This window comes from Crotalus tigris, unplaced genomic scaffold (assembly GCF_016545835.1).
Source record: "Crotalus tigris isolate CLP2741 ecotype Arizona unplaced genomic scaffold, ASM1654583v1 scf7180000020352.946698, whole genome shotgun sequence".
Classification (NCBI taxonomy): Eukaryota; Metazoa; Chordata; class Lepidosauria; order Squamata; family Viperidae; genus Crotalus; species Crotalus tigris.
This window is the reverse complement of record NW_024097981.1, coordinates 835,973-848,850: the sequence shown is the minus strand read 5'-3', so window position 1 is coordinate 848,850 and position 12,878 is coordinate 835,973. Positions and strand designations below refer to the sequence as shown.

At 42.1% G+C, this 12,878-nt stretch overlaps 1 protein-coding gene across 1 annotated transcript in view; it reads left to right on the top strand.

The window, feature by feature from the left end:
• The window catches only part of AQP1 (aquaporin 1 (Colton blood group)), a 41,771-nt gene that overhangs the window by 15,070 nt on the left and 13,823 nt on the right, over nt 1-12,878 (top strand). Inside the window, exon 2 of the mRNA XM_039366751.1 lies at nt 4,585-4,749. Within this exon, the coding sequence (XP_039222685.1) occupies nt 4,585-4,749 (165 nt within the window). The remainder of the gene's footprint in view (nt 1-4,584; nt 4,750-12,878) is intronic.

Genomic DNA, 12,878 nt, shown 5'->3' with positions numbered 1-12,878 from the left:
CAAACTTGGCCCTTTTATGACTTGTGGACTTCAACTCCTAGAATTCCTCAGCCAGGTGCACTGGCTGAGGAATTCTGGGAGTTGAAGTCCACAAGTCATAAAAGGGCCAAGTTTGAAGACCCCTGCCTTAGGACTTCAGAATCCTAAATTGATGGGATTTCTAGCTACATTGCTTGAATGTTTTTTAGGGTTGTGGTCTGAACAGAGGCCCACAATCTCATCATTTTGGAAGGTGTAACTTGGGAGTCCACCTTCATATGTTGGTTGCTAAGCAAAATTGTGCAGGGGGAGACACATTGGTGGTGGCTCACAAGCTGAGGTCTGTTGGAGCATGTTTGATTCAGATCTTCGTAAATTTTCGGTTCATTGGGGAAAGTTGACGATGAGTTCTCCAGGCCCGTCTTATATAAAAACAAATTAAATCCTGGTTAGCTTGCTGCTTACCCAAACTGTGTTTTTATTGCGTGCCCATGATTTCATTTTATATAACAAGATTTGCATTTGTCTCAGTGTCATGATTTTTTTTTTCTTCTCTTGCTACCCATTCTTTGCAAAAAAAAAAAAAAAAAAATGCAGAGAGGAAAAAGAATCTCAGCACCAGAGAACAATGTCATCTGGAATTCTTTGTTCTGCCCTCATTTCCTGTTTCCTTTCCCCATCCTTTTGTGCATTAAAGTTCAGAGAGAAAATGAGAAGCCTGACTTTGAAATATGTGCTGTTACCTGCATTTTTTGTGGAAATAAAAGTCCTAGGAAAAGAGAGAGAGAAAAAAGAACCAGAAACAAAACAAAACAAAACAAAAATCCAGAGGGCATTTGGGAAGCCAAAATGTGGAAGGGTAGAAGGTTGTTATAGAGACCTCCATCTGCTGACAGAAAAGCTGGTCGTGAATTAAGCAATTTCTGTGTTCAAATAATACTTTGATTTGTGAAGTAGGCAATAAATTGAGGGAAGTGAACATAAGGAAGGCAAAATAAAGGGAGGGAGAGAGGGAGGGAGGGAGGGAAGAAGGGAGGGAGGAGAGAAAGAAGGAATGAAAGAAAAAAGGAAAATAGGTTTAAATCATCAGTTAGCATGATGCATTCAGAAAATCTTTACATGTCATCCCTCCTCCTCCTCCTCCTCCTCCTCCTCCTCCTCCTCACCACCACCACCACTACCACCACCACCACGTTTGCTTCCATCTCTCCCTAACCTCTGATTCAGATGCTCTTAAGTCCTCCTTATTTCTTCCAGCGTCCAAATAACATTTTCCCCATTCTGCCAATTTGTCCTGGAGGGAAGGCTGGGGCAAGACAGAAACTGGGCAAAGAGAGCAAAAATGGAGCTGGAAGTGATTTCACGACTGCTTGATTGTCTGCAGATTCAAGAATGAGAGCAGGGATCACTTCAGTTCAGCCACCTTTTAACCCGGCCAGTTAAACTCTGGCCTTTTGCTGCGGATGCTCTGATGCTCGATGCTCCCTATGCGCTGGGGGGGGGGTCATCGCTTCGGATGCCAGGAACGTGCGATCTCCCTTGACCGAGTGTTCTCACTGATACAGACAAACAACCTAGGTGTCAGGGGACATCTTTCCACAGTAGCACTTAGTCCACTTTGACATTTATTTCAACAATTCCTCCCATTTAGTTCATAGGCGGCTGGTTCCCTCCAGGCCTCCTGCCCTCTGGGACCACAAATGTGATTATCCCCTGCTGGGATGGCCATGGACATGAAAGACGTGGTGCTTTAGTCCACCACACCCCAAAGGGCAAGCTTGAGGAAGAGCAGTCAAGACAGAACTCAGGAATAAGACAATCAAGGGGTTTTGTGGACTACTGGTGAAGGTTAGGTGACTCTCCACCAATCACTGGTGATAGTGAATTCTAGTCTCTCTCTCTCTCTCTCTCTCTCTCTCTCTCACACACACACACACACACACACACACACTCTCTCTCTCTCCCTCCCTCCCTCCCTCCCTCCCTCCCTCCCTTCCCTCTCTCTCTCTGAAATGTTTGGGCTGCCAATACTTCAGAAGACCACTAGATGGTAGTCAAGAATTTAGATGATTACCATCAACTTTTTTGCTGCCCCCTGCAGCCCCCTGCAACATTGCAGCTTACATCTAATTGCCTTCTAAGGCAGCGGTTCTCAACCTATGGGTCGCGACCCCATTTGGGGTCGATCGACCATTTCTCGGGGGTCGCCAAACAAGGCGATCTGCCATTTTTCCCCCTCAGGGGGCGCCGCCGCGCATGCGCGCCGCACATGGGGGGCGGTGCCCATGCGCGCCGCGCTGCGCATGCGCGGCATGTTTGTGTGACGGGGGTCGCCGTCACACAAACATTGAGAACCACTGTTCTAAGGTGTCTGTCCCTAATTGCCTTGCTTATGGACCATTTTTTCTTCCCATTATATCAGTGAAAATGCCAAAGCTGGCTTTTGATGATAGTTCAGACGTTCCCAGGGCACCAGTGTGAGGAAGCAGAGAGCTCTTTTTCGATGTCAGGAGTATCCATGGGAAGGGAGGGGGTCAAAAAAGTCAAGATGGAAGCCACATCTCTTTTTTGCATGCAGTGCTTTGGAGTTTTTGGGCCTTCCCTTCAGCGTACAAAGCCTTGCACAACTATAGTATTTCCACATGTGTCTATTTTGTCATGAGTAAAACATCTCTTTTAAATTTGTCATATTTTTCTGCTCATAATGGATTCTCTTTTACAGGTCTGCAGCTTGCTCCTCTATTATAGCTTAATATCTCCCTTAGTTTCATGGTTTTAATGTTTACATTTTTTGTCAGTTTACGGCGGACAGCTTATAACAGACTAAAAACACACATACTGAACAATGCATAAAAGCAATCTTCAACTTATAAATAATTGAGCTGACCATTTTAGTTATAAATCATCATAATTGTAAAGGAGGTTACTATGTGACAATGTCTGATTTTATGACCTTTTTCTGTGGTGGTCATAAAGTGAACATGATGGTTGTTTGGTCAATGCCACCATTGTTACCTATGGGGCGTTTTAGCTGGATACCAGAAGTAAATGCTTGTTTCCAACAAAAGCCTATTAAATTGTGATCATTGAATCATTTACAATCTCTTCCCCTTCTTCTTCCCCTCTTCTTCCTCCTCCTCCTCCCTTCCTTTCTTTCTTCATTCCTCCATCCCTCCATTTTTCTTCTTCCTCCTCCTCATCCCATCTTCCTTCCTTCCTTCCTTCCTTCCTTCCTTCCTTCCTTCCTTCCTTCCTTCCTTCCTTCCACCCTTCTCCTCCTCCATATCATTCTTATTATCCACTCTCCAGTTCCTTCCTTCCTTCCTTCCTTCCTTCCTTCCTTCCTTCCTTCCTTCCTTCCTTCCTTCCTTCCTTCCTTCCTTCCTTCCTTCCTTCCTTCCACCCTCTCCTCCTCCATATCATTCTTATTATCCATTCTCCAGTTCTCAGCAACTACTTAAACATTACCAGAAATCTACAACAGTTCTCTCACATTATCTCTTTGCATTCCCTTAATGCTTAGTAACTAAAAGCGATTCTCAATAAAGGGGTTTGCTTGTTCTTTTGTGAATTTGCAGATCCATCCAGGGGTGAGGTTGTTTTAGATCAGGGGTCTCGATCCCCTGGGCCAAGGCCCACTAATGGCCTGGGGTCCATTTGGAACTGGGGCACTGAAGCAGCGGGTGTGCATGCCTGCCCGCTCAAGCCCCACTCACCTGAGTGGGGCATGCCGGCGTTTGCAGCCCCTCTTGCGTGCCCACTGTTGACACAAATGAAGCTGTGCGTATGCCTGCGCCTCATACAAAACCATTCCCCTCTCCCCCTACCCCCACGCCGGGCCACCAATCAGGAAAGTTGGGGAGTGCTTTTTCACAGAGTCATCAAAAAAAGTTTGGCAACAACTTTTGCTCCAGAGAAAGAAACTCAAAACAAAAATAAGATAGCCATTTTGGACCACAAAGGGGATGCCCACAAAATTGTGTAATCAAATTAAGTCATGTCATACCTTGCTCAAAGCAACACAATGGATTTTTCTTTCTACATAGATAGAATAATGGTCCGCGGACTGTTGGGAAGTGGTCCACAGATGTGGCAGGCAGGGTGTGAAGCTTCATTTGCATATGCACATAATTTTGGTTGCATGTGTGAAACCATTCTCCCGGCCACTGCTGTCACCAGTCCTTGGCACAAGAAGTCACTAAATGAATGATTGTAAGTTAAAGTCTGGCTGTCCTATCCTAAGCTTAAGCAAATGGCATCCAATTTTGGCTTCTGACACTTTAATCAGCCTATTTATTGTATTGCTTGGAGCTATAAAAAGTAGGGTGTGTGTCTGAATAGAGTGTCATAAACACGTAACTGTATTGGGGGATAAAAAATTCAGGTAGTCCTCGACATATGACCGTAATGGAGCCAGCCCATAAGTCACGATAGTGGTAAAACAAGTTGGCCTGATCATGTGACCCAAACCGATTTTATGACCTTTTCTGCAGAGGTTGTTAAATGAACTTAGCGATCATAAAGCGGGTCATTAAGTGAATCAGCATCCAATTCAGCTTCATCCTGGTTGTGATTTCTTCTCTTTGCGGCCTTTTTCCTTTGCAGTTGGCACCTGGGGTCAATCCTGGGCAAGGCCTGGGCATTGAAATCATCGCTACGTTGCAGCTGGTGTTGTGTGTGCTAGCCACAACGGACAAGAGGCGAACGGACCTGTCCGGATCAGCACCATTGGCCATCGGTCTTTCTGTTGCCTTGGGTCACCTGCTGGCAGTGAGTATGAATTCGGGAGCTATATTGGCCTGTTTGCTAAACCATAATGAGCCAAAACAGCTTGGGGGTTGGACTAGATGACCTCCAAGGTCCCTTCCAACTTTTATTACTATTATTATTATAAACATAATTTCCTGGCTTAATCCAGTTGCGTGTGTTGGTCTTTTCAGATCAGGAAACAGGTGCCATAAGGATTATTGGAACATTATTCTTAAAGGAAGTCCTTGACTCACAATCCTTTGCTTAATTCAACATTACAACGGCATTGAAAAAAGGGACTTAGGACCTTTTTTTTCCATGCTTACAACCGTTGCAGCATCCCCCACGGTCACGTGATCAAAATTCAGATAGTTGATTCATATTTATGACGGTTGCAGTGTCTAGGGCTCATGTGATCCCCTTTTGTCATCTTCTGCTAAGCAAAGTCAATGGGGAAGCCTGATTCACTTAACAACCCGTGTTACTAACAACAAATGCAGTGATTCAGGGACTGACCCATTTTACAACATATAACCACAATGCACAGGCTCTGTGACATTTGTATGAGGGAAATTCGGAAATAAACTTCCATTTGGTTATCAATGACAGACACTCACAGATACAGAACTTTTATTATACACATTAAAAAACTACGACATTGCATTACTTTTCGACATAAGCGCCATTCAAACTGAGGCATTTGTCATAACCTTTTTTTTAAAAGTTGGAAGGGACCTTGGAGTTCATCTAGTCCAACCCCCTGCTCAGGCAGGAAGCCCTATACCATTTCGAACAAATGGCTGTCCAGTCTTTTCTTAAAAACTTCCAGTGTTGGAGCATTCACCGCTTCTGGAGGCAGGTTGTTCCACTGGTTAATTGTTCTAACTGTCAGGAAATTTCTTCTTAGTTCTAGGTTGCTCCTCTCCTTGATGAGTTTCCATCCGTTGCTTCTTGTCCTGCCTTCAGGCGCTTTGGAGAATAGCTTGACTCCCTCTTCTTTGGGGCAGCCCCTGAGATATTGGAACACTGCTATCATGTCCCCCCTCGTCCTTCTCTTCATTAAACTAGACATTAAACCTCTTACAAGGTTTGAAATTCCTTAGTCGTTGTCGCTCGCCGCCAAATCTGGGCTATACGGGTGGGATCAAAAACAACCCAATGGAATTGCTTCAAAAGTTCTTGGGTGCGTCTGGCGGTGTGTGGGTGAGCATTGTTGTGGACCAACACCACACCAGAAGTGGTGCCATAGAAAATCCCGCCAAATGTGAAGAGGCCAAAGGAGTACGGCTAGTGATGTTCATGGAGCGTGGTTTGACTATCAATTCAGAAGTCTACTGTGAAACGTTACGAAAACTCAGATGAGACTTCCGGTGTGGTGTTGGTTCATGACAATGCTCGTCCGCACACCACTAGACACACTCAAGAACTTTTGAAACCGTTCTGTTGGGATGTTTTTGATCACCTCCCCTTTTAATCCAGATTTGGCATTCAAACTGAGGCACTTGTCATAACAACCTTGTAAGATGTTATGACAAGTGCCTCAGTTTGAATGGCGCTTATGTTAAAAAATAATGTAATGTTGTAGTTTTCTAATATGGATAATAAAAGTTCTGTATCTGCGAGTGTCTGTCATTGATAACCAAACAGAGGTTTATTTCCAAATTGCCCTTATATGTCAAAGATTAACCTTGTTATTGGATTAACCCATTTTCTGGATTAATGCAATATGCTGAATCATAAATTAACCAAATATGCTGGGTTAATTTCGTATATTAAACCCATAAAATTTGACCATAGTCAACACTCAAGTTTAGCATGTTGTGTGAAGGTAGTCTCTAGGCTTTCATGCACCTAGTTTGAAACTAACCATAAGATTATTTTAAAAAATAGATTTATGCACAGATAAATAAGAATATAGAAAAGGATTTTTTTAAAAAAAAACAGAGCTAAGAAATAGTTAAAAAATATTTAAACACAATACAACTACTTGCAGAAGAACATTTTAAAAAACTAAGAGCTAACAAGTTAAGATTAAAAACAGTTAAGATTAAAAACAGTTAAGATTAAAAACAGTAAAGATTAAAAACAACATAAGATTTATATGTAGAAGAACATAAAGAAGAAAATTTGAAAGAACTAAGAAATAGCTGAGGTAAAAAAATAACCATAAGATTTATACACGTAGAAATAAGAACACAGAGAAGAGGTTTTTTTTTTTAAAAAAAAAAATAAGATAAAAAAAATAAGATTTATGCATAGATAAATAAGAATATAGAAGACAGGAATTTTTTTTAAAAAACAAAGAGCTAATAAATAGTTAAGATAAAAAAACATTCAACTTAAACACAGGACTACATATATAGAAAAGAAAATTTTCAAAAAACTAAGACATAGTTAAGATTATAACAACCTAAGATTTATACATTCAAGAATAAGAACATAGAAAATAAGAAAATTGTAAAGAGCTAAGAAATAAACTTTTTAAAAAGTTATACAATTTATACACATGGGAATCAAAACATAGAGAAGAGGATTTTTTTAAAAAAAAAAAACCTCTAAGAGCTAAGAAATAAATAGTTAATGTAAAAAAAAAAACCCATAAGATTTATACACAAAGGATTAAGAACATACGGATAGCAAAAGGATAGATTAAATCAGAATAGAAATGAATGGAAAATAGGATAGGAAATTATATTTTGCACTAAGAGTGTTGTATGGAAAAATAAAGTGCTGTCTGGATTTTGTATTATATTAAGTAAAACTCTAACATAGGCCAGGTCTGTTACCAAAGCGACAGAAGTCAAAACATACGTTAAGTCCAAAACAAGCAGAAAGACTATGGAAGCGACTCAAACTGATGCCACAATAATTCACGTGAGTATAAAGGAAGGAGATACAGCACAGGCTTGCAAGATTCCATTAGGGTATCCGCTCTCAATAAACGTGGTCTTTAGCTCTCAATTGCGGAATTGATTTCTGATGTGGTTTATTTGGTGGGGACTGACATGATTTTTGAAAATATTATCAAAAGAAGAGAATATTTGAAGCTGAGAATTGAACTGTGCGGTCCTTGATGGTGCTCTCTAAGCTGGGTGGTTTTTTTGCAGGCATTTCATGACTCAATTAGGTAACATCATCAGTGCTAGGAGGGAATGCGGTTTGCAGAGAGGAGGAGGAGGAGGAGGAGAAGGAGGAGGAGGAGGGGGGAAGGGGAGAGGGAGGGGGAGAGGACTGTGGAATCTTTGATGCTCTCTGAGCTTGGTTGTTTCCTTGCAGACGTTTCATGACCCAACTAGGTAACATCATCAGTGCTAGACGGGGTTTGCAGAGAGGAGGAGAAGGAGGAGGAGGAGATGGAGAGGGGGAGGGGGAGGAGGACTGTGGAATCCTTGATGCTGTCTGAGCTTGACTGTCTTCTTGCAGACATTTCATTACCCAACTAGGTAACATCATCAGTGCTAGAAGGGGGTGGGGTTTGCAGAGAGGAGGAGGAGGAGGAGGAAGAGGAGGAGGATGAATGTGGGATCCTTGGGGTCCTCTGAGCTTAGTTTTCCTACAGATGTTTCATGTTCCAACTAGGTAACATCATCAGTGCCAGAAGGGAGTGGGGTTTGCAGAGAGGAGGAGAAAGAGCTAAGCCCTCTGAGCTTAGTTGTTTTCCTGCAGATGTTTCATTACCAAATTACGTAACATCATCAGTGCTAGAAGGGAGTGGGGGTCGTGGAGTGGGGGGACGAGAGGAAAAGGAGGAGGACGGTGGGGTCCTTGGTGCTCTCTGAACTTGAAGACATTTCATTACACAACTAGGTAAACATCAACAGCTCTTGTATATTAGTAGTTTGCAAGTTACCGTACATGTTTATATACAGTAATGCTGGTTAGCAAATCCCACACTTACGAACACTAATGATGTTACCTAGCCAGGTAATGAAACTTCTGCAGACCACCAGCCAACCCCAAAAGAACCCATACTTTAGAAGTGTTCCATGCTGGTCCCAAGTTCATCATTCTCAATGGGACAGAAAGATATGCTCATCTGATTAAATGCAAATTGGGTAGTTTTTGCAAAACAGGCAGCGTACAGCCAGGGTGCCCATAGAAGGCAGAGAAATGTCAGAAAAATCAAGGTGACAATTTCAATGACATGGTAGACCTAATCCATGTAGAACTGATGATGTTACCTAGTTGGGTAATTAATTGTCTGCAAGAAAACAACCAAGTTTAGGAAACACCAAGGACCCTACAATTCTCCTCCTCCTCCTCCTCCTCCTCCTCCTCCTCCTCCTCCTCCTCCTCCTCCTCCTCCTCCTCCTCTTCTTCTCTTCTTCTCTTCTGTTCTCTTCAAATCCTATTCCCTTCTGGCATAGATGATGTTACCTAATGGGGTCATGAAACATCTGCAAGAAAACCACGAAGGTCAGAAAGCACCAAGAATCCCACACTGAGCTATAAATATTCTCTTCTGTTAATGACAGAACGAGCCAACACGAGTTTTTCGATGTCTCCCATATTTGACGGGTTGGAGAATGATCTAGATAATGGAGAAGGTGTATCATATATCATTTAAGACATCCAATTGTACCTGTAGAGGTGGGTGTAAGTTTAGATCCGGGGCCTTCAAACTTGGTCCTTTTATGACTTGTGGACTTCAACTCCCAGAATTCCTCAGCCAGCATGCCTGGCTGAGGAATTCTGGGATTTGAAGTCCACAAGTCATAAAAGGGCCAAGTTTGAAGAGCCCTGCTTGTGGACTTCAACTCCCAGAATTCCTCAGACAACCACGCTGGCTGAGGAATTCTGGGAGTTGAAGTCCACAAGTCATAAAAGGGCTAAGTTTGAAGACCCCTGGTTTAAAGGGGCCCCCAACTTATCCCTAGAACTTTTCGTACTCTGAGACAAGTTCTCGTGTTGTCAAGATTCCCACAAACCTTCAACTGCTAAGGCATCTTTGTTTCTGGAATGGAGAGTAGACACCATCCAATGCTGGCTTTTTCAAAGATAGGAAAGTATCTTGGGTTAGTCCTGTTCACCTCAAATACAGACCATATTCTGCCTTACGGTAGATCTTTGAAAAATTCTATTTTTGGAACAGACTATTCCAGGGGACTCCAGAAGTTTCCATCCTTTCTCCAGACCACAACTGAGGGACTTGGACCGTGCCAAGTTGGCTCTCCCAAACCATTTCCTGTTCTAGAAGATTTGCTTTTAAAAAAATGCCAGACCACCCCAAAACAGCTGGATCGGCCTGGCCTGGAGAAAGAATAGATTGGCAAAAATGTATTTTTCATCCACTTAGATACTCCTAAGCCCTAAATTTCTATTGCTAAGCAAGAGAAGTTGTGAGTGAATTTTGACCCATTTTACGACCTTCCTTGCCACCGTTGTTAAGTGAATCACTGCATTTATTAAATTAGTCAAAGGGTTGTTAAATGAATCTGGCTTCCCCATTGATTTTGCTTGTCAGAGGTTGCAAAAAGGGATCACGTGAACCCAGGACACTGCAACTGTCGTAAATATGAGTCAGTTGCCAAACATCTGAATTTTGATCATGTGACTGTGGAGATGCTGCAACAGTCATAAATGTGAAAAAGGTCATAAGTCACCTTTTTCATGCCATTGTAACTTCAAAATGTTTACTAAATAAACTATTGCCTGGATTGTAGGATGTTCTCTGAAAAACTCACCCAGAAAGCAAATGATCTGCAGGTGCCATTTTCCAGGCCTGACGGAAGCATCTGATGCTGAAGATTGTGGTGGAGGTGCTCACGTTAAAACACAAAATAAAATTGGTGAAAGGGTTTGTTGTGTCCTGAGCCTGCAAAAGCAGGCTCGGGACGTTGCATTGGTCCTGGCATTCCAAAAACTGCCCGGGACCAGACAGAGCGGCGCCAGCCTTGTGTTCATGCGCAAGGCGCGAACACTCTATTCTATTGGTTGATGTTGCCGGGTTTCTGGCCATATAAAAAGGCCTGTGTGCCTTTTGTTTTTGCTTGGGTGTTGTTAGAAGGAGAATAAACCTCGCCATGTGTATTCATCATTCATACGCGAACGAAACATTTAACACTGGCGACGAAGGTGGGATCCTTTGCAGGCTGAAACAAGCAATTTAAGGACTTACCTAAGAAGTCCTGAAGAGGAGAAGACAGCATCTGAATCAGCGTCCCAGCCTGCCAGTAGAGTGTTGCTGGAGGGTGAGCTCAGCTAAAGGACACTTTCCCCAAACAGCTGTTGCACAAGAGTGAGTGGTGAAGGTTGTAATTGTATGATGGCGAAGATTGGTCGTTTGTCTGATTTTGATGTCTCCCACCCAGAGAGATGGAATTCCTACGTAGCAAGGGTGGAGAATTACTTCAGAGTAAATCAGATTAGAGAAGACGGCTTGAAGACTGCAACTCTTTTGTGTATCTGTGGACAGGAAGCTTTTGAAATCGCAGAGAATCTGGTTGCCCCTGCACCTCTGGAGTCAGTAACATATATTGACTTGAAGAAAATGTTGAAGGAGCACTTCCAGCCAAAGTTATCTGTTATTGCTTGGAGGCACGCATTCGAGCAGAGAGACCAGAGGCCGGGTGAATCTGCTGCGCATTTTATTGCGGCCTTAAGGTGAGCAGCCAGACCTTGTGAGTTCAAGGATCTGGAAGAGAGGCTGCGAGATCGCTTCATTTGCAGTTTAAGAAACAGAGACTTACAGCAGAAGATTTTTGCAAAAGAAGACGTCTCTTTCCAAGACGCGCTACAAGAGGTGACAGCTGAGGAAGCAGCAGGCGGAGCTGTGAAGGTCTTGCAGCTCCCCAGGAACCCCCCAGACCAGTGGTTCTCAACCTTTCTAATGCTGTGACCCCTTAATACAGTTCCTTATGTTGTGGTGACCCCCAACCATAAAATTACTTTCGTTGCTATTTCATAACTGTAATTTTGCTACTGTTATGAATCGCAATGTAAATAACTGATATGCAGCATGTATTTTCATTGTTACAAATTAAACATAATTAAAGCATAACGATTAATCACAAAAACAATATGTAATTATATATTGTTAAATATTTATTTCTAATTACAAATAAATGAAATTTATTTGTAATTAGAAATAAATATTTAACAATATATATAAATGAAATTTATTTGTCTTGAAGCATGGTGTAGCATGGGTAACAGTCTTAATATAACAACAGTAAACTACATTGCTACATTTTTCAACAGTATGTGTAAGAAGCCAGTGTCAGTGCGAAAGTTGAGATTGCTTCTTTTTCACCAAATCAGAAATTCTCGGGGCAATCTTTGCAAGAGCACAACGAAGATCATCTTCCACAACAAGTCTACTTCTGTATTTAGACTTGATAACCAACAAGCTGGAAAACCCTGTTTCACAAAGATATGTTGTTGGAAATGGAAGAAGAAGGCGCAACACAGTCTCAGACAGAACAGGATATGACTGCAAACATTTGATCCAGAATTTTGACATTGTAGAGAAATCAGTTCTCGTTGTATCACTGTTAATAAGTTCAATGAACTCCTCTTGTGCTGTCTCAGGAACATTTTCAACTTTGACTGTGAATGGGCTTCTGGCAAGTGCAAATGGGGTGTCAGGTAGATTTGGAAAGTACGATGAAATTTCATCTGCCAGCATGTGCAAGTGTTCTTTCACAGAAATTATCATTGTAATCCTTTTGTCTGGTTCAATGTCATGTTCCTCAAAGAAAGCAGATAAGGTAGGCAATATGTACATTTTTTTTCTTCCAATTTTTTTTGCCAAAGCTGAAGTTTCATTTGGAATGATTGGATCTTTTCAGACAAATCGAGGCACATTGCATTTGGTCCTTGCAGTGATAAATTTAACTCATTCAAGATGGCAAAGATATCAACCAAGTAAGCTATTTTCTGCCGTTCACTGTTATCGCTGAAAAGTGCCTCGAAGTGTGGTCTTGCTTTCTGACTAAAAACATTTTGAGTTCATCACGAAGCTCAAAAACACGTTTTAAAACTTTTCCTCTCGACAACCATCTCACTTCAGTATGAAATAGCAGAGCATTGTTCGGCGCATCCAACTCGTTGCACAGTTGGGAAAACAATCGACTATTTAAACTGCTTGCCTTTACAAAGTTGACAGAATTTATGACGCTTCTCATTACTTTTTGTAACTCTTGTGGCAG